Source organism: Ascaphus truei, chromosome 1 (assembly GCF_040206685.1).
Source record: "Ascaphus truei isolate aAscTru1 chromosome 1, aAscTru1.hap1, whole genome shotgun sequence".
In the NCBI taxonomy this organism is placed as follows: Eukaryota; Metazoa; Chordata; class Amphibia; order Anura; family Ascaphidae; genus Ascaphus; species Ascaphus truei.
The window spans coordinates 312068138-312092349 of record NC_134483.1 but is presented as its reverse complement, the minus strand read 5'-3'; the positions used below and the strand labels follow the sequence as shown (position 1 = coordinate 312092349).

Sequence of the window (24212 nt, the reverse complement as noted above, 5' to 3'; positions counted from 1 at the left end):
TGGTATATGGCCCTCCAACCCTTCTCTTTTGATATTCAGCATAGACCTGGAAAAGACCATGGAAATGCTGATTTTTTGTCAAGAGAAGGAGTGGAGGGTCGGGCTTCAGCCGTGTGGGACACTAGCCACACACAAACAGGGGAGGTATGTGACAGGGTGAAGTCAACCCCTATCAGTTATGCCTGGGAAACATATGTCTGAGTGCTTCATCCAGCACTCATAAGGGTTAACTCAGGTGGAAGCTAGCTAATCAGGATGTAAGCTGACACCTGAGAGCCAGCAAGGTAGATAAGGATCTTGTTACCAGCAATAGCTGTCTGTCTGAGATGAGAGCACATGGATAGATGTGCTGCTAGCCAGAAGGATACAGCACACTACTTACTGCAGCCAAAGTAAGATTTCTTTCATTTGTTTGCATGACTGCTTAAAAAGACTCTTACGGTTTGGGTATGGTTTAGCCAGCCAGCCTGCTAGCTAGGACTGCTGTGTTAGTCAGTTTTCTCCCAACGGGGAGCAGGATTTATTTGCTTAAAGGGACAGTGTACCCGCATGTTATGTTGCTGTGGAGAAATAAAGCCACTGAACGTTTTCATTTATCCTGAAACTACACGTGTGGACTGTTCCCTGACCTCGGCTACAGGCTACAGGCCGTCCTGCCACAGCGTCCAATCGGATTGGAGCTGTACCATCTGACCATAAAATGTGATGTCACGAGGCCATATATAGGTCTGTATGTCTCATTTTACCTCAAGAAGCCGACGAGACAACATCCTGTTGTGAATTTATCATGGGGTTTTGGATTGACAGATGAAGAAAGAAGATTAAAGAAAAGAAGAAAATAATGACAGATGAAGAAAGAAGAAAATAATGACAGATGAAGAAAGAAGAAAATAATGACAGATGAAGAAAGAAGACGGTGATAGAAGATAAAAAAAAAAGATTTTTTTACCTGATGCTGGTCTTCAAGGTGGATGGCATTTGATTGCCGGTGATGACGTCGTGGTACGAGAGCTTGCAGATACAACGGGATTCGGAGGGTGAAGACTTCTAAAGGTAAGAACATATTGAATGTATGAAATTGTTTGTTTTTTTTCATTTTTTTTTTAATTGTATGTATTTATTTATTTATTTGAATGTATTTGCTTGCCCATCGACTGCTAATGTATTAATCTCTGCCCCTTTAGGGTACAGATAAATACATTGACAGCCAATGCTTGTTTTCTATTGATTGTTATTTTTTCGATTTCTGTTTTTTGCTTGGATTAAATTGTTTTGAATTTGGATGGCTTGTTTTTAGTACATTTTAGGATTGGTTAGCATTTTAAATTAATTATTTGTTGGTTACTGGTTTAAATTCATTAATTGTTTTGTTAGCTAGTGTTTAAAATTAATTGTTTTGTTGGTTAGTACTTGTATTTATTACATTGATTGGTTGGCTTGTACTTTTATTTATTTAATTGGGTGTCTAGTGCTTTTATTTCTTGAATTGGGGTGTTTAGGTGCTTTTATTATTGTGTATTTTTGGCCTTCATGCTTTTTATATTAGGGTGACCATTGACTGCTATAGTGGCTTATCATGCCCATATTATATTGGTATGATGTACCACTATGCCAATCAATGAGTAGAGGGTGGTATAGTGGTCCCAGGGTGGGTGGTTAGGGCTCCAGGGTGGGTTGCGGGGCAGGGTGGGTTAACCCCTTAATTACTATAGCGGTTATTAACCACTAAGATGATTAAGAGGTTAGGGTCCATTAGATTGTATTCTTTCTGGCAACGTAGAACATGGACCTGGAGTATGCTGACGAAGATGCCCTTCATGATGGCAGGGGTAAGTAGAAAGTTGTATTTATTTTATTTATGCTGGCTGGCTAATGTTTTATTTTATAATGGGCAAATTAGCTATTATCCATATCTGGATAATAGTTATTTTGCCCATTACTGTGTTGCTGGTGGGGGGAGGGTGTATTTCTTTCAATGTATTCCACTGTTTTTGACACAGGACACCCACGGGGGATACCTGAGGACCCCCGGACACCTGAGGGGACCACCCGAGGGCCCCCAGATACCCCCGAACATCACCTTAGGACCCCCGTACACCCGTGGAAACCACCTGAGGACCCCCGGACACCCACGTGTACACCTGAGGACCCCCAAACACCCGCGGGGACAACTTGAGGACCCCCAGACACCCGTGGCCGCTGGTATCAATCATGTGGGGGAAGAGGAAGTGGGTATTAGTATTGTTGTGTTTTTAATGTTTATTGTGGGTAGCAGCTGTTTTAATAGAAATTTTAATACTAGTGTAGATGAGCAGAGTGTCTCCGAAGCTGAACTGCGTTGATTTGAGGTCCGGGGCCCCCTGCTTCCCAAGATACAGGCCCCTTTATGGGGTGCCGGTATCTGCTATGCATTTAAATGTCTCGCATCACGTGACCGTGGGAATAAAATGCATAGGAGATACCGGCACCGAATAACGAGGCCTGTATCTTGGGAAGCAGGGGGGTACCCGGACCTGAAATCAACACGGTTCTTCTCTGGAGACCCCCTGCTCTTTTATGCTAGCATTAAACTGTATATTAAAACACATCGATCTCTGGCGAGATTTGCGCAGGGAGAGGCGCTCTCTCTCTGCAGCTGAAAGAAATTGCCGGGTAAGGCCTTTTCAGAGCGGCGATCATCACGTCGCTGGGTACTCGCCCGTTTTGGGATTTTTGGTATCACAGGTTATCGAGGCTTTCTGAATACCGTGATAGCAACGCTCTAAAAACTGGCAAATTACACGGACCGGCATTTTTTTTTTTAATGAACGCTTATAGCATAGACCCCTCAGTCTTTGACTGAGCCTGTGGCTGCATGTTGCCTACTTGCTGCCAGTCAATGAGCCCTAGTAGTTGAGGGCGTGCTGGTGAAGGAAGTAAACAAGTGGAGAAGTTGCTCATAGGATGAGAGGAAGATGCTCTGCAATCTTCAAGTAATTATTCAAATGTATGAGTACGGTTAAATACCAGGGTTGATTTAAGGAACTCTCGCAGTTAGATTATAATATAGCTTTGCATGCTCGTCACACTTGATTAAGAAGATGTTGTAAAACGGCTACCAGCCTTTATAACAACTTACATTTCTTGGTTTGCAAATTGTCAGAAAAATGCAAATTATAGCTTCAGAAAAAGGGACATATCCAGAATGTTTTTTTAAAAAGACTTAAGAACAACTTATAAAAATGGATCTGTCATTGGGTATGTGTTTCCCCAATCGTTTCAATTTGCATTTTTGAATGTACATTTTTATATTTTAATTAATGATTAAATGCAGGTGTATGTAGTCTTTTTTCCTTCATTAATTTGTGTTGTTGTCCAAGTATACAAATTTAGGACATGACTGTGATCTAATCACGTTTATACAACACACAAGTGTAACGGGTTTTCTGACCTGGCCTGACCCACCCAATCTCACATTGGCCCCTGTGGTCTAACCAGTCCCCATTACAGTGTAGTGTCCGGTGGTGCACCTGTTGGCAACAGGACTCCTGAGTCTCCCGCATGATGTTGTGTGGGGATTGCCAACCCAGACAGGCAGCTGAGGTAGTGTGCATGAGTCCACCTCATCAGGATCTCTGCGTCCGCAGGAAGATGTGACTGATGAGGAACTCCTCTGTGGTGCCTTCCCCTGCGGAGTAATTCCAGACTCACACAGTGAAGTGTCTTTATTCAAGGTCATCTTTATTGCTTGATGTGGGCTAGCTGCCCCTCGCAGTAGTTACTTAGCCGCACATTACGCCGTGTACTCCCTTCAAAGGTACACCCTCCCAATGGAGTAGGATCCCCTCTCCCCTCAGGGAGATCACCCCTGTGCCAGGTCCCTGGACACAGTATGGTGTATACAGCTTGAGGCTGAATGAATATAATAAGGCCACTAGTTAGTGCACTAGTGGGCCTCCTGCTCCCAGGTCTCAACGCAGACCTGCTCCTTACTCCAACACTCTAACTTTTAACAGTGCAGTGCCTTATATCTCCAGGGGGCGGGCACATCTCTGATGTCACTAATGGTGGACTCAGAGTATGTAGCCACTCCCATCCACACATAGGGCACCTCACCAGGGTGTGAGGGCAAACCTCCATGATTACTGCTGGCATCCCTGTAACTTACCAGGCCTTACTGCTAGCAGGAGAGATGACTGCAGTCCATTTTACAGCATGGCTACACAAGTATAAGCAGATTTTTACTAAATACAAATGGAAAAATCTACAGCCACTAATCCTAAATTACCAGGATGTTAACCCCCACAAAGTTCTCTGCAGTCTAACAGAGTTTTAGCACCAGCAGTCAATGTAGTATCATTGACAAAAATGAATACTTTTCCATTTCAGTGCAATTTTTAGGTTGATGACCCTAAAACATCGCCAATATTGGCCCTTACAGAAGGGATTCTCTACTTCAGTCCTCAAGACCCCTGAACAGGTCAATTTTTCAGAATATACTGTACCTGCTTTGTACTGGTGGCTCAATGAGTCACTGCTTCCGCACAGGTGGCTTAGTCTCCGACTGAGCCACTGATTGTGCCACCTGTGCTGAAGAAGGGATATCCTTAAAACCTGACCTGTTGGGAGGTCTTGACTACTGGAGTTGAGAACCTCTGCCATAGAGATTGACATCTCTGAATGTAATTCTCTACACTTCCCTTTGACATCAATATTGTTCAAAAAGAGATTACGGCAAATGCTCCGTTCCTATTTAACCTAAGCTCACCACATTTAAGTATTTATAATACGGGACTCCGAAATCCAGTATGTAAGTGCGACGTCATAATGAGCAATGAATGATTTGCAAATGCTTCGAGCTGAAGGGTATCTTCTGCTTGACCGCTATATTCTTTGTTTTTTATCCTCTCTGCGCTTGGCGGGGTGGAAGAAGAAGCAACACCTACAGTATGTCATGTCACGTCGTGGTATTATGAGATGCCCGGTAGTGTCCTAATTTTATTATTTTAATAAATTAGTAAGGGGACATCTATCGGAAAAGGTAGAAATCTTTTACAATTCTATGACTGATTTCATTACAGTAATTTTATGTTCAGGTATTTCATGTCAAGGCATTAAAATATGGGACAATTATGCATCCTGAGACCTTTCTGGCACAACAGGACAAATCAATGAAATAAGGGACAATCCTGTATATAAGGGACGTCTGGCAAACCTATATTTAACCAACATTCAATAAATACCTAAAATATAGCCACCTCTGGCAAATGGTTAACAGGTGGAATGGATGTTACTCTGACAGTGTGTGTGGCACAATAAATTAGCTTTATTTAGAAAACGTAGAGCGTTGGATCCTTTTCCTTAGTATTGCCCTGGAATACACCTGACAGGTACTCCTTGAACCAGCAGCACCGGTAAAATTGTATGTATATTATTTTCATTGTTGAGTGCAGCATATCCCTTTTATTTACTCTGACAATTCAGCACATCCCTCTATTCAGATTGTAAGGACTTTGAGGCAGAGCCTCCCTTTGCCTTATGTATTACAGTATGTACTTGCAGCTCTTATCCAGACTGTCCATACTTTATTTTCACTACTGGCGCTATATATATAATGATATATACTATTAAAATGTCTTTTTGTATGCAAACACCAAAATCTCACTCTTAAATCCTTGACAGCTGCAGATTAAATCATTACATAAATGTAATGAAATTTCAGTAAACGTTACAAAATTCATTTTATCTAGAGAGGGCTTCGAAAGGGTGCAATTATTGCCCTGCTAATGGACATTAGAATACAGCAATGTTCACTTGCAATATACGAGAGCATGGCAGCAATATGAAAACCTAAACCATTATAATCTCATGCTATCTGTAGGCCATTGGGACTTGGTTAATTCCCACAGTATACTACTTTGCTGTTAGTGTATCACTGTCGGCTACTCTGCAATTTAAAACAAATTTACTGAATAAATACTGTAGCACTGTATGTGTGAGATAAAGTCCTGAAAGATTGCAGGTCACAAGAGGCAATTCTTCCTCCTTCCCAGCTGGGTACTGATGGCTTGTTCAGCTGTACATAGACTGGATTCACTGGGCCACATGTGCAATAGGCTCTGCATTGATTAACTTGCATGCATAAACCTATTAAAATTATAAAGTGCTACTGTTGGTGTATGTGCCATATGCATTAGATTAGACCATGTACTGTATGTTAGTGTAGTTACTATAGTACTGTAAAACAGTATTGCTTTTATATAAAAAGCATGGAATTCACTGTTATTTTCCCCTCTACATGATGTAACTACACATAGCTTTGAAAAAGCTTTCCTGTGCATCTATAATACTAGTCAAGGAACAATAGCTTGCAACCAATGATTTCTGTTTAGCATACAGTTCTAATAGGTGTATAGCAGGCTACATAGTTATAATAGCCATTTACTGTAGTGCCAACGAGTATTCTAAAACAAATCTGAGGCAATCACCAACAAGACCCAGGTACATGCTGGGTACATGCTGGGTACATGCTGCAACATTTCAGTGACATTTCTGCAGACAGACTAATGGCCCATCGGATTAACAACAGGGATCCCTGGCGGTCCCATTCAAACTGAATGGGACTGCCAGGGACCCTTGCTGTGTTAATTGTTGGTGATAGCCCCAGATTTTCCAAGGCAAGTTTAAGGCAAGTTTTAGAATACTCGTCGGCGCACCTGTGTATACTAAAAACATATTGTTTTAATGTATTGTACTTACTGAGTATGTTTTCTATAAATTACTGTTTATGGGGCGTGTATAGTTGAAAAATGTCGCCACCAGACCTCCGGCACTTCTCATTCATATATATCCTATATTCCAATGTGTATTCAGGGCTTTTTTAATTGCAATTACAGTTATATAAATGCATATGTTGATCCTGTACAGATAGTGTTCAAATAGTACTAGTTTTATCTTTTCTTCACTTTCATGCCTCTGATAAATGACGTCCTGTGTTTGACCCTAAATGACAGCGACATTAATGTTTGCTGTGGGTGATTTACAATGGAATAAGCATACTGCCTTCTGGAGAGGTGTTTTCGCTTCATGTATTAACAGCACAGCCATTCATATGACCAGTATCATATGGTGCAGCTCATGCAAGTATGTTAAATCAAGTGATCACTGAACCGAGGTATACATTTACATTACAACATGAACACTGTGGCTATTTATTTGAGTCTGCTGTCTTGTAATCTACTGACCAAGCAGTGCAATTAATGTCATTTAGTATTAGTATTAGGTCATAAATCAGCCAGGACAAAGATGTCCAGTTAGATTAGTATGTCATGTTTGAGGAATGTCTTTCCGCCAATACTAAACTTGAACATGTTACGCTTTATAATTATATTGATTATCTATATTACTTTTATTTCCAGCCCCCTACACTCCATTCTCCTTTAATAAAATACACCTTACAGAGTTCTGCAATGTTCACTGTGTTAATTTTGGGTGATGACAATAGTTAATGACCTCTGACCCATTGAAATAGCCAACAGAACAATCTACCGCCACAGTGGTGATAGTAGTTTCCATATTAATGAACAAGTTTATAGTGCAGAAGAGTATTGAGGATTAGCAACTGTGATTATTGCAGGTTTCCGTACTGTTTTGAGTCTTTGATCACTAGTAGAATGATCTTTCTGAGATAAACACTGTGTGACCATACGAGGGCAGTTCTTTACAGTACAGTATATGAATTGTTGTTCATAATCCATTCTCCTCAACTTTCGTCCTTCAGTGCTGGTGAGGCATGCCAGACATTTATCAAAATGACACGTTCAACTTAACAGTTCAACGTCTTATACAATGGCAGATGTGTTTCTTTCAGAAGCATGAAATATAACCTCAGTGAATTTGAAAAGAAAGTAAGCAGAAAATGCTAGTGAGTGCAATATTGATGGATAAGCAGTTCCATGAATGTAAATGGCCAGAGTTTAGTTTCCATCATATCTGTTCTGGTTCCTAATGTTCTTCCATGTGCAGAATAGTAAATCGTAGATTCATACTGGTAAGGGTAGGTACAGACATCAATCTTAATAACACCACACTCAACATCTCATGTTGTTTTGAACTCATTTGTTTCATTAGTTTAAGCTCGGTCAGCGATTCTGAACTGAGAAGCTGGAAGTGGTTGCAAACCAGACACAATCAAGTTATGGGGTTAAAAATAATGAGAAAAACCCAGTACAAAGTACAGCAAAGATACAATACACGTGTGGACCTCTGTGTGTTTTCCAGGTCCTTAAACCTGCTTTATTGACCTCGTTGTCACAGTTGGTAAACTGCAGTCTGAGGGGATATAATACAGCTACAGCTGCCAACAGGGGGGGATAGTCGGGACAATTGTCCCAGGCCCAGCAGCTATGGGGCTTGGCCAGAGCTGCAAGTTGGGCTCGGCCAGACGTCATGCCCAACTCTTGCTGCCAGGCTTCTGGTTGCCGCCGGGCCTCGGCTCTCCCCAGCTGTTGTGGGCCTTCCTCTCTCCCCCGTGCCAGGCCTCTGTTTCCCGCTGGTGTGCACCGGAAATTGAGGCCGACATCCGGTTGGGCCCAGCTTCCGGCATGCACCAGGAGACAGAGGCCCAGCACGAGGGAGAGAGGTAGGCCCGGTGTGGGATAGAGACCCACAACAGCTGAGGAGATCTGGAGCACCAGAGGACTGAGACTAAGCCTAAGGTAAGTGGACGGTGTTTGTATTTGGGGATGGGGGTTGTTGTATGCATTTTGTGGGGGGGGGGTAATGATTGTGGGGGGAATTGTATGGGTATTGGGGGGAATCATGTGTGATATGTGTGTGTGTGACCAGGGGGGGTAGGGAATAGGTGTGAAGAGGGGGGGATTGAGGGTGTGGTATTGAGTGAGAGGAGGGTAATTGAGTGAAAGCGGAGGGGGGGAAGAGTGTGAGAGGAGAGAAGGGTTGTAAGAAAGGGAGCGAGGAAGAGAGGAGGGGTAGAGTGAATAAGTGTGAAAAGGGCGGGGGGCTCGCAGGACTGCCGACACGGGGGGGAGGGGCAGTCAAAACTCTAGTTCTGGGCCCCAGGAAATCTGTTGGCTGCCCTGAATACAGCTGTCTTGGTGGCGTGTTCTCTGAATATGTATCTTCCTTGTCCATTGCTTAGCTGAAAACGCTGCTTAGTACATTAAGCAAAAATGTAGGTAAGCCATGTAATAAAGCAAAATGTGACAGGCCTGCTGCATGCTAATTTGCATTTCACTACCCAGAATCCTAGTCTGCAACTTAACCACTGCATGACTTCTGACAATGGGGTGAATGAAGCAGTGTTGGAGACCTAAGGACCATTAAACACAAATCTTCCCCCTTTTCACACACACATACAGTCGAACACACTGTATAAGTAATTATTCAAATGTCCTTCCTTAGTTTCTATTAGTATCTATGGGCAAGATTAAAATCAGATAATCTAGTAAACGTTTCTGTGATGCCAAACTTGTTTGCTGCATTAAATCCCAGAATTCATGTACATTTATGTAGCCCTCCTTGCCAGGCTCTAATGGAGTTTACATTGAGTTAGATATATATACATGGCTCTGTTCATTCTTATACTGTACCTGTTCAGGGTGCTGGATCCATGCAGGCTAGGCGTGGCTATGCAGATAGAATAATGATGGGTGCTGTCATAATATCATGAGATATTAAGTATTTGAACCAATCTGGTGCTTATTGGGTTAATGTGGTTACAGTTTCTATTAGAAATACAAGACATTGGGTTTTTGATGGGTCTTGACCTTTCTGGGCCTGTGCAGATCTACAAAGCGGGCTTAATTGAAGGGGAGTGGGGGTTATCACTGATTGCCCATTAAAAGTACCAAAGTTTTGTATGAGACTGTTAGAATCTAGAGATAAGGGCACTTGTTTTGCCAGAGATGGGATTAAATGATGGCTTTCCTGACATTTGTATAAACAGGAGACTTTTAATGGTATTTCCAAAGCATTCCTGGAAGAGTTCTACAGAATTCCAAGGGTGTGACAAACCCTACCGTTCAAAAAATATGAAATTCTGGACCTGACACGTACTCTGAATAATAACGTTTAGATATTTGTAATTGTTTCAAGGAGATGAATGCAATGAGGCCAAACACTTGAGGTTTACAAGGTAGCAAGGGACAGATATTCATTTGTCACTCAAATTTAGGAACGCGTCAGTCAAAATTTGTCTCGTTTGTCAAACTCAAATGTGAATGCGTAATACTAAAGACCAGTATCAAAAGGGTACTCGTAATTATAAAGATTGGACACTTGTGGAATGACCCCCCCCCCCCAGGTAAAGCTTGATTGAAGACAGGTACTGGGTCTGTGGTCCTGGATGGTAAACTCACCACTCAGGGTAAGACTGTATGCACAATAACACCAGAAACCATAAGCATATAAATCACCCTAGATTGTACCAAATGTCCTGAGATCCATAATATGGAAACATGTAGCAAGCAGAAAACTCACTTTTAGTGCTGCAACGTCCATGTATTCCAAGGTACCAGGGGTCCAGGTGTGCCTCTGTACAGTAGGTAGAATATAAAAGAGAAAAAGTGGCAGAGCACTACATAAAGTGTCCAAAATGAAATGAAGAGGAAAGTGCATTTCTCATGAAAATATTATTTATTGGTCATAAAAGACAAAAAAGGGCAAAGTGTAGCCCCACCAACGTTTCACGCTTCCCAGATCACTTTATCAAGCGCTCTGGGAAGCGTGAAACGTTGGTGGGGCTACACTTTGCCCTTTTTTTTGTCTTTTATGACCAATAAATAATATTTTCATGGGAAACGCACTTTCCTCTTCATTTCATTTTGGACACTTTCTGTAGTGCTCTGCCACTTTTTCTTTTTTATATTCGTTTGTCAAACTCACCTGAATCAATTGATATGACTCACATGTGTCTAAGTATTAGAGTAATTAAGATATGAGGTCTTTCAAATATCTAGGCACATTTTCAAAAGTAAAAAGTTTTCTTTTGTGAGTCGTAAAACTGTCAACCCAGTAGCTGATTTATGACAGGGGTGAGTTTATAGAGCTCCCAATGAAAGGAAGTCAGAATAAAAAGCCCTACTTTTTAAGTATAAATTAGAATTCAACAAGGTGGGATCTAACACGTGAATTCTCATCTTTCCTATGCCAGTGACCTTTCTGGGAAAACCTATGACATGTGGTAAAGTATAGGAATTTCTATGTAAATTTTATCCTTTTATTTTAAGAAGTATTTATTGTAATCATGTTCTTGTAGTAATCTTTTTTCTGTAATCTAAGGCACTGTAATTTTATATATTAAGAGTAATGCTTTGGGCTTTGGGCCTCTGAATGAACAGAACTGAATGAACTGTTGCTTGCTTTGTAGAGAGTATTTACGTTTTCAGACACATTTTGCTATAGTACAACAGATTTTTGTGTGTTCAGTGGATAGTTTTTTCTATAATAAACAGGGACCTGAGGCCTTGACAGATATATTAATTAACACATTTTTGCATATTGCTTGGGTGGTGACAGCAGATTGATATGATTGCAATTGAGTAAGGGGTTAATATGAACTCATTGCAGAGGCGAAAGGTGAGTTGGCTAAAGTAGCCATGTTTATTAACCCTGGTTGCATATCTAAGTACCATGCTCACTTGTGTGCTGTTCATGACAGATGGTATAATGGGACGGATTGAGGGAAGATATTGTTCATTTGAGGGACCTTTGTGAAGGTCAAAAATGGGCCAGCAGGTTGAGGGCTGTGTATTAACCCTTGTACCGTATGCAAGTCACATGTTCACAGGTGTACTGTACGTGATAGACGTCAGGAACTTTTATAGTACAAACAAGAGCTTTATTCACAGTCGTTGATGATAATGCTCCATATACAAAATGTATTTCACTTCTGACATTAACTTGTGGCAAATAATATGGTTACACTGTGCTTCTACCCCTGGTAGCTCTCACTCCTACACTAGGGAGGTACTTTGGCTTATTTAGGCTTCGCCCCCTTGGTAGCTCTCATTCATACGTCGGTGGAGGTTCATGTGTTCCTTAATATTGGTTAGATTGGCAATCTCCTGCATAGCAACAATAATGCCCTATATCAGGTGAGCCACCATAGTGGGTGTACACTCTTCTTCTCAGGGATTAGTATCCCGTCACTCTGTACACTGTGTACTTTGTCCATGCATATTGGATCGGGAGTTTACCAAGGATCTGCCGGTGGAGCCGGTCCAATTATGCTTCGGAGCTCTGAGAACTCCTGCTAAGCACATGCTCACTCCTCTTCATGAATGAGAACAATCTTAGGCCATTAATATAGGCACTAACTAAATAGGGCACGTTATGTAATGGAAAACAATAAAGGTGACAGAATATCCTTACTACACATAAACTATACACTTAAACCTATACAGTATATAGGATTTACAGTGAGGCCCTCTCCAACTGCCACTCCGAGGAACCTAATTCTTGAACCTTCGGACTTGCTATATATACTGTACCTTGATAGTAATGTCACTGGCCACCAAGCATACAGTCGAAGAGGCTGCTTTCCTGCTAAGTCACTCTACACCATGTGAGAAGAGAGAGGTGTTACTCTGCGTGAGCCCACACAGTTAACCCATAAGGGGTTAATGGCCCCAAACTCAATAGTAGTCCCAAAGGGACTATATATTTTAGTATACAGACTAAAGTTTAGTTTTATTACTTTCACTCCCCAAAAGGGCAATTCCTAGTCATAACTCCCCCCAACAAAGTATTACAACTTCTCTGCTGTATTCTGACATGTTCATTGTCTGCTGCATTGAAAAAAACTTTTTTTTTTTTAATAAAAAACTCGTCAGGCCTAGATATATATAAAAAAAAACATGCATTGTTTTGGGACAAGTGTTAATGCAAGATAGCTGAGCATGGCTCCTACACATTATCTATCTCAGTAATATAGTGATGTTTAAAAGCCGCTAGAAGAGCATGCAAATGTTTGCTGAGGTTATTTAATTTACACCTTTGGTGCAATATTTGAATAATGCACAAAATTATAGATCTCAGAGGCATTATCAGGGCAGAAAGATTATGATAATTTAAATGTCATAATGTGTTTCTGCAGCTTACCAAAATACTTTTTCCACTTACAATGCTATTTTGCTGATGCTGGTGGCATTTTACATTACATTCATAGTACAATTACATTTATGATCCAATGCACACTTAGTACATTTTGTGATTAAGAGTCAGGCACAGCCTTGGATGTATTAATCATTGTTTTACTTCAGTATGATTATAGAGCTTAATATTGTATGAAGTGCTGCACACAGAATAAGCACAATCCCTGCTATGAACACTGAGCAACTTCCACAAAATCAAAATAAATACTAATGGTTGTTCAACTGACCTCAAAGACAAAACCATTAACACTTGGCATCTTTTCACCAATAAATAACACAATATTAGTATATTTCTATTCATAAATCTTACATCCTCTTTTAATCTGATGATTATGCACTGAAGATTAACATATGAACATTCCAGTAATGAATGAAGATTAATATTTAAACAACAAGATGCTCCTTAAACATGAAGGACAACATTTCCTTTGACATCGTTATTATAGTATATTTCCATTTAAATGACACTGTTATTTTTGTTACTTTCATTTGCCTGTTTCCTTTATATGGTTTGGAGATTTTTTAGACACTGTTTTTCACATGATACAGTATATTATTTTGGAATATCCTGTAAAGAGTGTTATGTACAGAGTATTATGACATTATTTCCACAAGACTATGTATGTACTGTATAGTGTTCTAAAAATTGTTTTAAATCTAATCTGGTACCTTTCTCTTGTTTTTTCAGTTTACTGATGGCAACTGGACATTAAGACTAGAATGACACTGACAGTGAAGATCAGAAGGTGCCTTTTATCCCACAGACCTTATTTTGAATATTGGCTTATGGAGAGGAACTATTCTTGTGAATCTGTGACTGATATAAAAGAAACGTGTTCACTGTAGTGGGATATAGATTAAAAGTAAATTTTAGCGCATAATACATGGACTGCATTATTATCTAGTGTCATGAAGAGGCTGGAGTGTCTGTATTGAATACGAGGATGGTAAGGCGAGGTCTACTGTCCTGGATTTCTCGGGTGGGGATCCTACTTGTCTGTCTCTGCTGTGCTGTGTCTGTATTGTACATGCTAGCCTGCACCCCAAAAGCTGATGATGAACAGCTTTTATTACCAAGGGCTAATAGCCCTACAGGAAAAGAAGGATATCAAGCCATCTTGCAGGAACGGGAGGAAGAACACAGAAACTACATCACCAGCCTGAAGAAGCAAATTGCTCAGTTGAAGGATGAGCTTCAGGAACGCAGCGAGCAGCTGAAGAATGTTCAAGGGCACTACAGTGATTCTCTGGGTGTGGGAATTGACCGTGAAAGCCCTGAGAAAACTCAAACGGACCTGATAGACTTTCTTCACTCACAGGTTGACAAGGCTGAAGTGCACAATGGTGTGAAAGTTCCCACAGAGTATGCTGCAGTTCCCTTTGAGAGCTTCACCCTGCAGAAAGTGTACCAGCTCGAAACAGGGCTTACTCGTCACCCAGAGGAAAAGCCCATTAGGAAGGATAAGAGGGATGAGCTGGTGGAGGCCATCGAGGTGGCACTGGAAGCCTTGAACAGCCCTGATGATGAAAGCAACACAAACCGACGCGTGTATGCAGCTTCTGATTTTATTGAAGGTATGGAATTGCCTGAGAAGCCTTTTATAGTATATATGTATGTATGTATGTATATATATATATAGCGAAAAAATTCCACAGAATAATAATTAGAAAACAGGAGCTTGACAAAGTACCGCCTGGTCAATAACGTTGCCCATTTTATTTTGATGTCCTGTTTGTACTGATGGACTAAACGGTTTTCTACTTTTTATTGAGGAGTGCTGTAGAGTTTTTTTCCTTTATATTATCATTGGGGTGAGTTGGTGACCCAGTTGGTGACACTGGACCCTCTACATGCACCCTGCTGAGCTAAGTATTATATCTATTAATTTCTATTTTTTGAGTGGCACAAACATGTATATGTATGTGTGTATATATATATATATATGTATATGTGTGTATACATATGTATATGTGTAATATATACAGTGTTCGACAAACCTATACATTTGCTCGCCCCCGGGCAAGTGGATTTAACATCGTGGCGAGCTCCTATTGGCCCAAGCAGCACACGTTTGGTACTAGGTGGCGAGTAGATTTTTTTGTGTGGCGAGTAGATTTTTTGGTGATTTGTCGACCACTGAATATATATATATATATATATATTTGCATGTTGCAGCCTTTCATGGTTTCAGTCTTTCAGGCTAAAACTGGAAAAAAAGGTAATAGATGCGCCGTGGAACGGCTAAATGTTTAAGATCCACGGTAGTCATTTGAAGACATCTTAAATGACCCATACAGGCAATGTTGAATTATTAAAGCTGCTTTGACTTTAGTAGGCATATGATAAAATTGCTTTAACAAGTATTTCTCATATTGCCTTATGTGCCACTGACCATTCTTGTTTTGTTAAAAGATTACTTCTATTTTACCAATTCCACTTTGTACTGGTAATATTATTATAGCTCATTATGAATGGGATAAATACTGTACATACAAGTTGTTGTATTTTCATATCCATTAAAAACAGGAAGCATTCAAAAAGACTATTGAACGCTTTCAACATTCTGGCAGTAAACTCGTTTCAGTTGACAACATTTTAATAAAAGAGAAACATATTAGCCTGAAACAGTGAAAAGTCACAGTTAAAAATTATATCTGTAATATTTGTTCCTGCTGTCTTTTATAAAAAAATATTTAGACAAAGAAAGAAGCCTGCTGACCATTACTCAAGCCTCTGGATTGTGTGTTGCTATTTATTTAGGGATATGCCTGCCAGCAGCTAACTTATTTATACTTCCCATCTTTTCAAATGGCTAACGTAATTTTTTGGTGTCACATTTGTTATTTTTAAGAAATTGCTTTCTTCTTTGTTTTGGCGATGCGCAGAGGGTCTAGTTTTTTGGAAATATATAAGGCTTTTCTTGAGAGAGAGAGAAAGTGGAGCTGAATATATTTTGACAGGACATTTTAATATATCCCTTTCTTTCTAACATCTGATTGGTTCTGCTGCCAAAATCCTTCTTGTGTCTCGTGTAGTATGGAAATAAGAATCTGTCCGTGAGAATCAGCCATGCTTTGCTGTAAATTTAGACTGGCATATGCAGCTGAAAACTGTCAACTTTTCAAGAATGTTTAAGTCAAAATTCAAAGACTTGTATTGAAAATATCCGCCTTTTGACTCGACCCTCTGACATGATATTGAGTATCTCCATACAGTTCCAGCAACTCAATAATTCTTCTTCTTGAAACTTTATTTAACTTAATTGGCAAGAGGGCCTGCAAAGTTATTGAACATTTTATTTAACCGGTGCAAATGAGATTTGCAGACCTGCAACATATACAAATTGCAATTTATTAATAAAATACTGCATGTTGATCCAATGCAACCATACAGTAAATACAGATTGCAGAGATAAAGTAACATACGGTATTCATCATACATATAGTTGCATAGTTACATAGTACAGCGGTGCGCAAACTGGGGGGCACGAGATTGTCTGCGGGGGGCGCTGGGTTTACAGAGGCCCCGCGCGCTTCCCGAAGGCTTCTGGAGATGCGTCGCCATGGCAACGTGATGTCATGTTGCCGACGCCAGAGCCAAGGTAAGAGAGGGGGCACGAGAGAGGGGAACAGCTGCCAGGGAGGAGCAGGGAAAAAGATTGCGCTCCCCTGACATAGTAGATGAGATTGAAAAAATACAAATGTCCATCATGTTCAATCTATGCTAAATTTAGACGACAGATACATAGCCTATATTTGTATTTACAGTATTTTGATCCAGAGGAAGGCAAAAAAAACCCCCAGTGAAATATCATCCAATGATATCTTATAATGGGGAAAAAAATTCCTTCCTGACTCCAAATAATAGATTTCTCCCTGGATAAACATCCTTCCCATGTTTACTTATTTTGTATGTCCTTGTATACATTTACTTTCTAAAAAGATGGCCAACCTTTTTTTTTTAACATATCTATTGTATCTGCCATCACAGTCTCCATGGGTAATGAATTCCACATTGTAAGTGGGATGTTATGCTTACATGTTATGCTTTCCTTTCAAAATACTACAGCCCCTCTTTTTTTCCAGTCATTCCTATTGCCTCAATCCAAATGTACCAATCTAACATAAGACTTTTTAAAAAAAAAACCTTCCTAGAAGAATGTGCAGCCATTGTATGTTTTAATTTTACATTTCCTTTTCCCCCTCACATCATAATTAGCATTCACCTTTCTACACATTTGCCATACTTTCTATAAAAACATGTAAGAGCTTCAGATTAGCAATCAGCTACCAAGCGGTAATTAGATACAGTGAGAACTTGACATGATTTCTAGAAACCAGAGACCAACGACGGGATAACTGTGTTGATTTTGGGTGGTGCCTGTCTATTTAGCTCTTCAAACCACAGAAGTATTGCAAAGGAGATTCTTTCCACTACAATAATGTTCTGTATTCGTGTGAGGAATTTGTTATAGGGTTTCTGGGGCAATAGTCATCACCATAACATTCTTAGACTGGGGTGTGAGGTATTGCTCCTCAATCCGGCTTGAATGGCAGTTGAAGCCAGATTAAGGTACCATACCCCGCATCGGGGTTTAGTGACTCTCTCCCTTAAGGTCTTTTATTACCCAAGTTTATGTGAAAACTGCATTTATACCAAGTCCACATGACTGACTCTTATTTATGGTCAATAAAAGTGTTATAAACATGCAATAAAGCCACATAATTTGTATTTTTATTACCAATCAAATTAATGCTTTAAAAGATTTTAATGATGTAGTTATATTAATAATTTCCTTATATTGTAACATGTTCAGGAGAGATCTGAATACGAAATGCTGCTCTTACTTTAGCAACAACAAAATTAGAAGAACATTACCAGTTTATTTTTTAAACATGTTAAACAAAGTTAAAACCGGTGTCCCAGCCTTATCATATCTTTTCAGCTGTAGTCTGTTTGTTTTGTCAATACCTCTTGTCTATTTAATTAGGTCTTCATGGTCTCTCAAGCAACCATAGATAGCAGTGTCTCATATGATTTATAGTTGTTGTAGGGCCTTACAAGTGGAGAAAATAAACGTAGTCTTTGGTCGGTTAATTCTCATAGATGAGACCAATTCAAATGAGCATTTTATACATCTGTATGATTTGTAGTTTCTTACGTAGAATGGAGAGTTTTCCAACTTCTCTTTTGTTTCTCATATTTAACAAACTAACATGGTTACAAAATATGTCTTAACACAGGTGCGCGCAAACTTTTCTGTTTGTGCCCCCCTCCCTGCCTCCTCCTCCCCCCCCCCCGCCTTCTCCCCCCCCCCCCCACTGCACGCTCTCTGGCCTGGGCGGCGTCATATGATTTTGTGTTGTCATTTGACCCCGCGGCGTCATTTGACTATGACGGTAAGGGGGTAACCAAGCTCACTAATAATGGTTAATCCCGCTTGGTTACCTCTAATCCATGTACTGGGGTTAAGGAGAGTCAGCTCTTGAGCCCAGTGTTTGTACATGCATTGTATAAAATTATGTGACAATAAAGAATGTATGTGTTTTTACCTTTCCAGGAGCGCCAACAAGCAGAGATTGCTGGGCTATGAGTTTCAAAGGGGGTTTACAGAGAAAGTGTTGAGAGAATGTGACTAGCTAGTCAGGGTCCAGGGTTGCTGGATACCCCAAAAATGTACAAGGGAATCGGGTCGGATTCCTGGATACATATAGGCACATTGCTCCGGCAAAATCTCCCCTTAAAAACGGTTGCGCGACTCACTGCTAGGATTTCTTGCTTCAGCACAGACCAGAAAGGTAAATGGGGCATAGGGATATGTGGTGTCCCTGGAATGCTCAAAGGGTCCCTAGGTTAAGGGGGGATGCCCAGTTAATGCCCAGGTCACCCAGAACCCAGTATATGGGTTCTGGTGGTGCTCCAATTATAGATAAGGTTGTGAGGAGTTTCAAAGGCTAAGTCTAAGGCTAAGTCTAATTATTGTGTGTGGGGAATATGGCTAGTAAGGAATAAAGTGTGACTTCTTATTCTATTCCCCATAACCATAAGACTTAGGAAAGTATAAAATGTATATTTTATTAAACAGTGTGTTTAAAGTACATATACAGTATGCTTGTGCATGGTATAATGAGCTGGGTCTTTCCAGACCGATGTTCTGGGTGAGACACTGGGCTACCAGCTTGGTGTCACTGTGTCTACCCAGACATTGGACAAGAAAGCCACAGAGGATGCTAAAGGTGTGAAGAACATTTGGGCAGGAGGTTTAGGCTTGAGTACCCACGTCCTGGGATGAATGGAAGTCCTCGGACTACCATTTGCTTTCCCAGACTGTGAGGAGCCTAAACCAGCAGGTGGCTTCTGAATACCAAGTGGCTAAAGTGGCAAGCTTGCGCATGCCCTTGGCCGATTCATAAGGCCGAGTCCATAGAAGGACAGGCCGCGCTGAGCCATACGAACGCTCCGCGCTGAGCCCCTGCATCCTCAATGAGGATGCCTTGAGAGGGGGCTCATGCGAGCGTCCGCAGGCGTGCTGAGGCGCTGGATTTTTCAGCCGACAGCCAAGCTTTTTTCAGAGCGCTGTCGGCTGAAAACATCCAATCAGCGCGGAGCTGCGTCAACGTCACTGCACCGCCTCCCTCAGTCTCCCCCCGCCTCTGATCGCGCCCGCTGGCTCGCCTGCATGGGCATGAAATCGCCCAGATTTCAGCAGGCGAGCCTCAGTGTCAGCGCGCCTCAGCCCTGCTACCCCCTCTATGGCCCCAGCCTAAGATCCGCTTGCCTGGCTTCAGAAGACTGGCATCGCTCTGATTGGCTGGTAGGAAATTTCCCACAATCGGATTGGCTGTAGTATTTCCTGAATGAACTCTGAAATACTATAAGAATCCCTCAGCCAATCCTGACATTAGATTCTAAGCGCCAGAACAGCAGCAGCAAATTTGAATGTACCAAAAGATGATCTCAGAGAAATAGCAGCGAGCCGGCTTCAGAAATTTCTGGTCGAAATATTTTCTAAGTTCAGGTTTTTGTGATCAAGTTTTATAAAAGGAATGTAGCGGTCGCAGCTAGGATTGCAAGCCGAATTTAGCTCTAGGACGTTTGAAGCTAACTACCGGTCAAGGGATTTCAGCACCTCCGCAGGAAAGAGAGCGGTGGCGTCAGGAACTTCATGCCAATTTGAGTTCCAGGATATTTCTGGCTGAGTCCCGGTCAACTAAAGACTTTGTTTTTGTGTTCATTTCAGCTAATAAAATCTTAATTGTCACATCATTTTATACAATGCATGTACAAACACTGGGCTCAAGAGCTGACACTCCTGAACTCCAATACATGGATCAGAGGTATCCAAGCTTAACCTTTATTAGTGATCCTGTTATCCCCTCACCGTCACATTGACTGTGTGTTGTCATGGCGATGTGTCGCCGGAGAGCAGGTAAGAGGGAGTCACAGAGGGAGTTACCTTGTGCGCTTCACCGGCATTTCATTTAAATTATGTGGGGAAGAGCCAGGGCCTCTGTAAGTCCAACCGCCCCCTGCCCCCCCAGAAAATTGTGCTCCCCAGCTTGCACACCCCTGCCTTAACATGTGAAAGTTAATGTTTTGCACTATAATGTTTTTTTCAATGGGGGAAAACCCCTTTGACTAGTAGCACTTTTACCCATTCCGGTGTGGTACAGGGGTTGGGTGAAGGTGGCAGTTGCCCCAGGGTGAATGTTTAGGCCTTGCGGAAGTGTAGCATGAGGGGTTGTAACCGTTAAGGTAATGAAGGGATTAACTTTTACTGTCACCCTCTTGCAAGACCTAAATACCCACCCTGGGGCAACTACAAGCTTCACCCACCCCCTGTACCAAGAACAAAGCAGTGCCTGCTATTTAACTTCCTTACCTTAGCGGTTAGCAGGTAAGGTAATGAAGCCGCCTGTAATTTTATTTTTATTACATAGGGTTGAATCCGGGGGTCTCCGGAGCTGAAGTAAATATGCTGGTCAGCTCCGTAGACCCACAGAAGCCCCCCGGATTCAACCCTATACAAATTGCAATTCTGATCTTGCCACCCTTTGGATTGCGAGAAAAGAATGCAAGTGTTTATACCGCTATATACAGTACATATTGGAATTTAGTGAATAGCAGTTGCTGGCAAGAAATGCAAGTTTGGGTATTTTTTCAGCTACCGCACGGCTTGTTACAAGCAGAATTTTATAGCTCAATAAAAAGCCATTTTAGTGCGATATTGCCCCGTTATCGAAGCTTTGTGAATAGCTACACATGCAATATTGCACTAAATGCGCATTTATAGTGCAATAATGCACTTAGCGAAGTTTAGTGAATAAGCCCCAGTGTCTTTACTTGCTGAGCCGTTCCTTCTCCCTTGCCTTTGAGGTTTTTCATTTGGTCTCATCCTGTAGATCATCATGACTCCATAGATTAGTATTTCTCAGCTCTCTCCTCGGGACACACCAAACAGACCAGCACTTTGGAATAATCATTGAATTACCAATCACACAATTGCATTTACCTTATGCGTGAATGTGTGATTAGCTGATTATCCATACAACATGGTCTGGCTGGGGTGTCCTGGGTCGAGGAAGTTTGTATTGAACTTAAATATTAACTGTGATATGTAGATTCTTCACTTGTACTCTCTCTTTTATTTTCTTCATTTTGATGCTGGTATTCAATTGACAACACAAAGATACAATCCCTAAAATGCGGCCCCTTTGTTACTGTACAATAAATGTTACCACTCTAATATACATTTGCTCAGAAGAGCTTCTCTGCATCATGAGGCTCAGTCTATCCTGGTTCTCCAAGTTGCAATGTTCCAAACAAATGCAGGACTATTGTTAATCAGAATGCATTAGGACACTACCAAAACAGGGATTGGATTCAAATCTCATAATGACATGAAACCAGACTGCCATCACTGAAAGAATCGGTAAACAGGCTCTCTGAAGAGTGTACTGTACTTATTTGAAAATAACATTCTTAAGCAGTTGACAAGATTTGGTAATATCAAACAATGTAGAAGTACTAATAGCAAATATTCAAGTCCTGGAACATTTGGGTAACAGTGATCATAACATGGTCTCATTTGAAATAAATTATCAAAAAACAGATTACTTATGTTCAACAAAGACCTTAAACATTAGAAAGGCAGATTTTAACAAACTGAGGACTAATCTACAAGCAATACACTGGGATGATGTTTTTGCAGGGAAAAATGTAGAAGATAAATGGACAGTCTTTAAAAAAACATTGTTAGAAAAGCACACTCATCAATGTATACCCTTGGGTAATAAGTATAAAAGAAACTAGTCTAAACAAGGTGGCTAAATAAACAGGTAGGGGAGGAAAAGGAAAAGAAGAAACAGGCGTTTACTTTCTTGAAGTCCGAAGGGACGGAGACATCGTATCAGAATTATAAGGAATGTAACAAAAATTGCAAAGGGGCAATCAAATTAGCAAAAATGGATAATGAAAAAAGAATTGCAATAGAAAGTAAGGTAAACCCTAAAAAGTTCTTTATGTACCTTAAAACAAAGTGGGAGATGGGCAAGCAGATTATTGGAGATAAGGAAAAAGCAGACTTATTAAACAAATTCTTTGCCTCTGTGTTTATCAGGGAAGAATCAATTTCAATTGTAGTGCCGCAGGAGGAAGACACAACCTCCATATTAATGAACAATTGGTTAACTGAGGAAGAAGTTCATAGGCAGCTTGAACAAATTAAAGTAAATAAGGCACCTTGCCCCGATTGCATACATCCAATAGTTCTCAAGGAGTTAAGTTCAGTAATAGCCAAACCATTATATTTAATATTCAAGGACTCCATTTCCACAGGCTCAGTACCACAAGATTGGCGTAAAGCAGATGTGGTGCCTATATTTAAAAAGGGAGCTAGATCACAACCGGTTTAATACGGGATAATATTCAGGAATACCTAATGGAAAACAAAATGATTAGTAATAGTCAGCATGGATTTATGAAAGTTAGATCATGCCAGACTAACCTTATTTGTTTCTTTGAGGAAGTAAGTAGGAATTTAGACCAGGGTAATGCAGTTCATGTGGTCTACTTAGATTTTGCAAAGGCTTTTGATACGGTTCCACACAAGACGTTGGTGTACAAAATAAAGCAAATTGGACCTGGATTGAAAACTGGTTGAAGGATAGACAACAGAGGGTTGTCATAAATTAAACTTTTTCAGGTTGGACTAAGGTCTTGAGTGGAGTGCCTCAGGGATCGGTAGTGGGACCCCTGCTTTTTAATGTGTTTATTAATGACCTTGAGGTTGGCATCGAGAGCAAAGTCTCCATCTTTGCTGATGATACTAAATTGTATAAAGGTAGTAGAATCAGACCAGGATGTAATTTCTCTCCAGAAGGACTTGGAGAGACTGGAAACGTGGGCAGGTAGATGGCAGATGAGGTTTAATACAGATAAATGTAAGAATAAAAAGGCGACTTACAAATTAAATGGGAATAAATTGGGGGAATCCTTGATGGAGAAGGATTTAGGAGTGCTTGTAGACAGCAGGCTTAACAATAGTGCCCAAAGTCATGCAGTAGCTGCAAAGGCAAACAAGATCTTATCTTGCATTATATGGGCAATGGATGGAAGGGAAGTAAACATAATTATGCCCCTTTACAAAGTATTAATAAGATCACACCTTGAATATGGAGTACAATTTTGGGCACACTCCTTAGAAAAGACATTATGGAACTAGAGAGAGTGCAGAGAAGAGCCACCAAATTAATAAAGGGGGTGGACAATCTAACTTATGAGGAGAGGCTAGCTAAATTAGATTTATTTACATTAGAAAAGAGGCGTTTAAGACGGGATATGATAACTATATACAAATATATTCGGGGACAGTACAGGGAGCTTTCAAAAGAACTATTCATCACAAGGGCAGTACAAAGGACTCGGGGGCATACCTTAAGGTTGGAGGAAAGGAGATTTCACCAGCAACAAAAGAAAGGGTTCTTCACAGTAAGGGCAGTTAAAATGTGGAATTTATTACCCATGGAGACTGGGATGGCAGATACAATAGATTTGTT

General features: G+C 40.7%; 1 protein-coding gene across 3 annotated transcripts in view; it reads left to right on the top strand.

Moving 5' to 3' along the window:
• CSGALNACT1 (chondroitin sulfate N-acetylgalactosaminyltransferase 1) overlaps positions 1 to 24212 on the top strand; it is a 438610-nt gene that overhangs the window by 241644 nt on the left and 172754 nt on the right. For all 3 annotated transcript variants that reach the window (XM_075605292.1, XM_075605275.1, XM_075605285.1), the window contains one exon: positions 13843 to 14729. In XM_075605292.1, the coding sequence (XP_075461407.1) occupies positions 14099 to 14729 (631 nt within the window). In that variant the 5' untranslated portion in view covers positions 13843 to 14098. The remainder of the gene's footprint in view (positions 1 to 13842; positions 14730 to 24212) is intronic.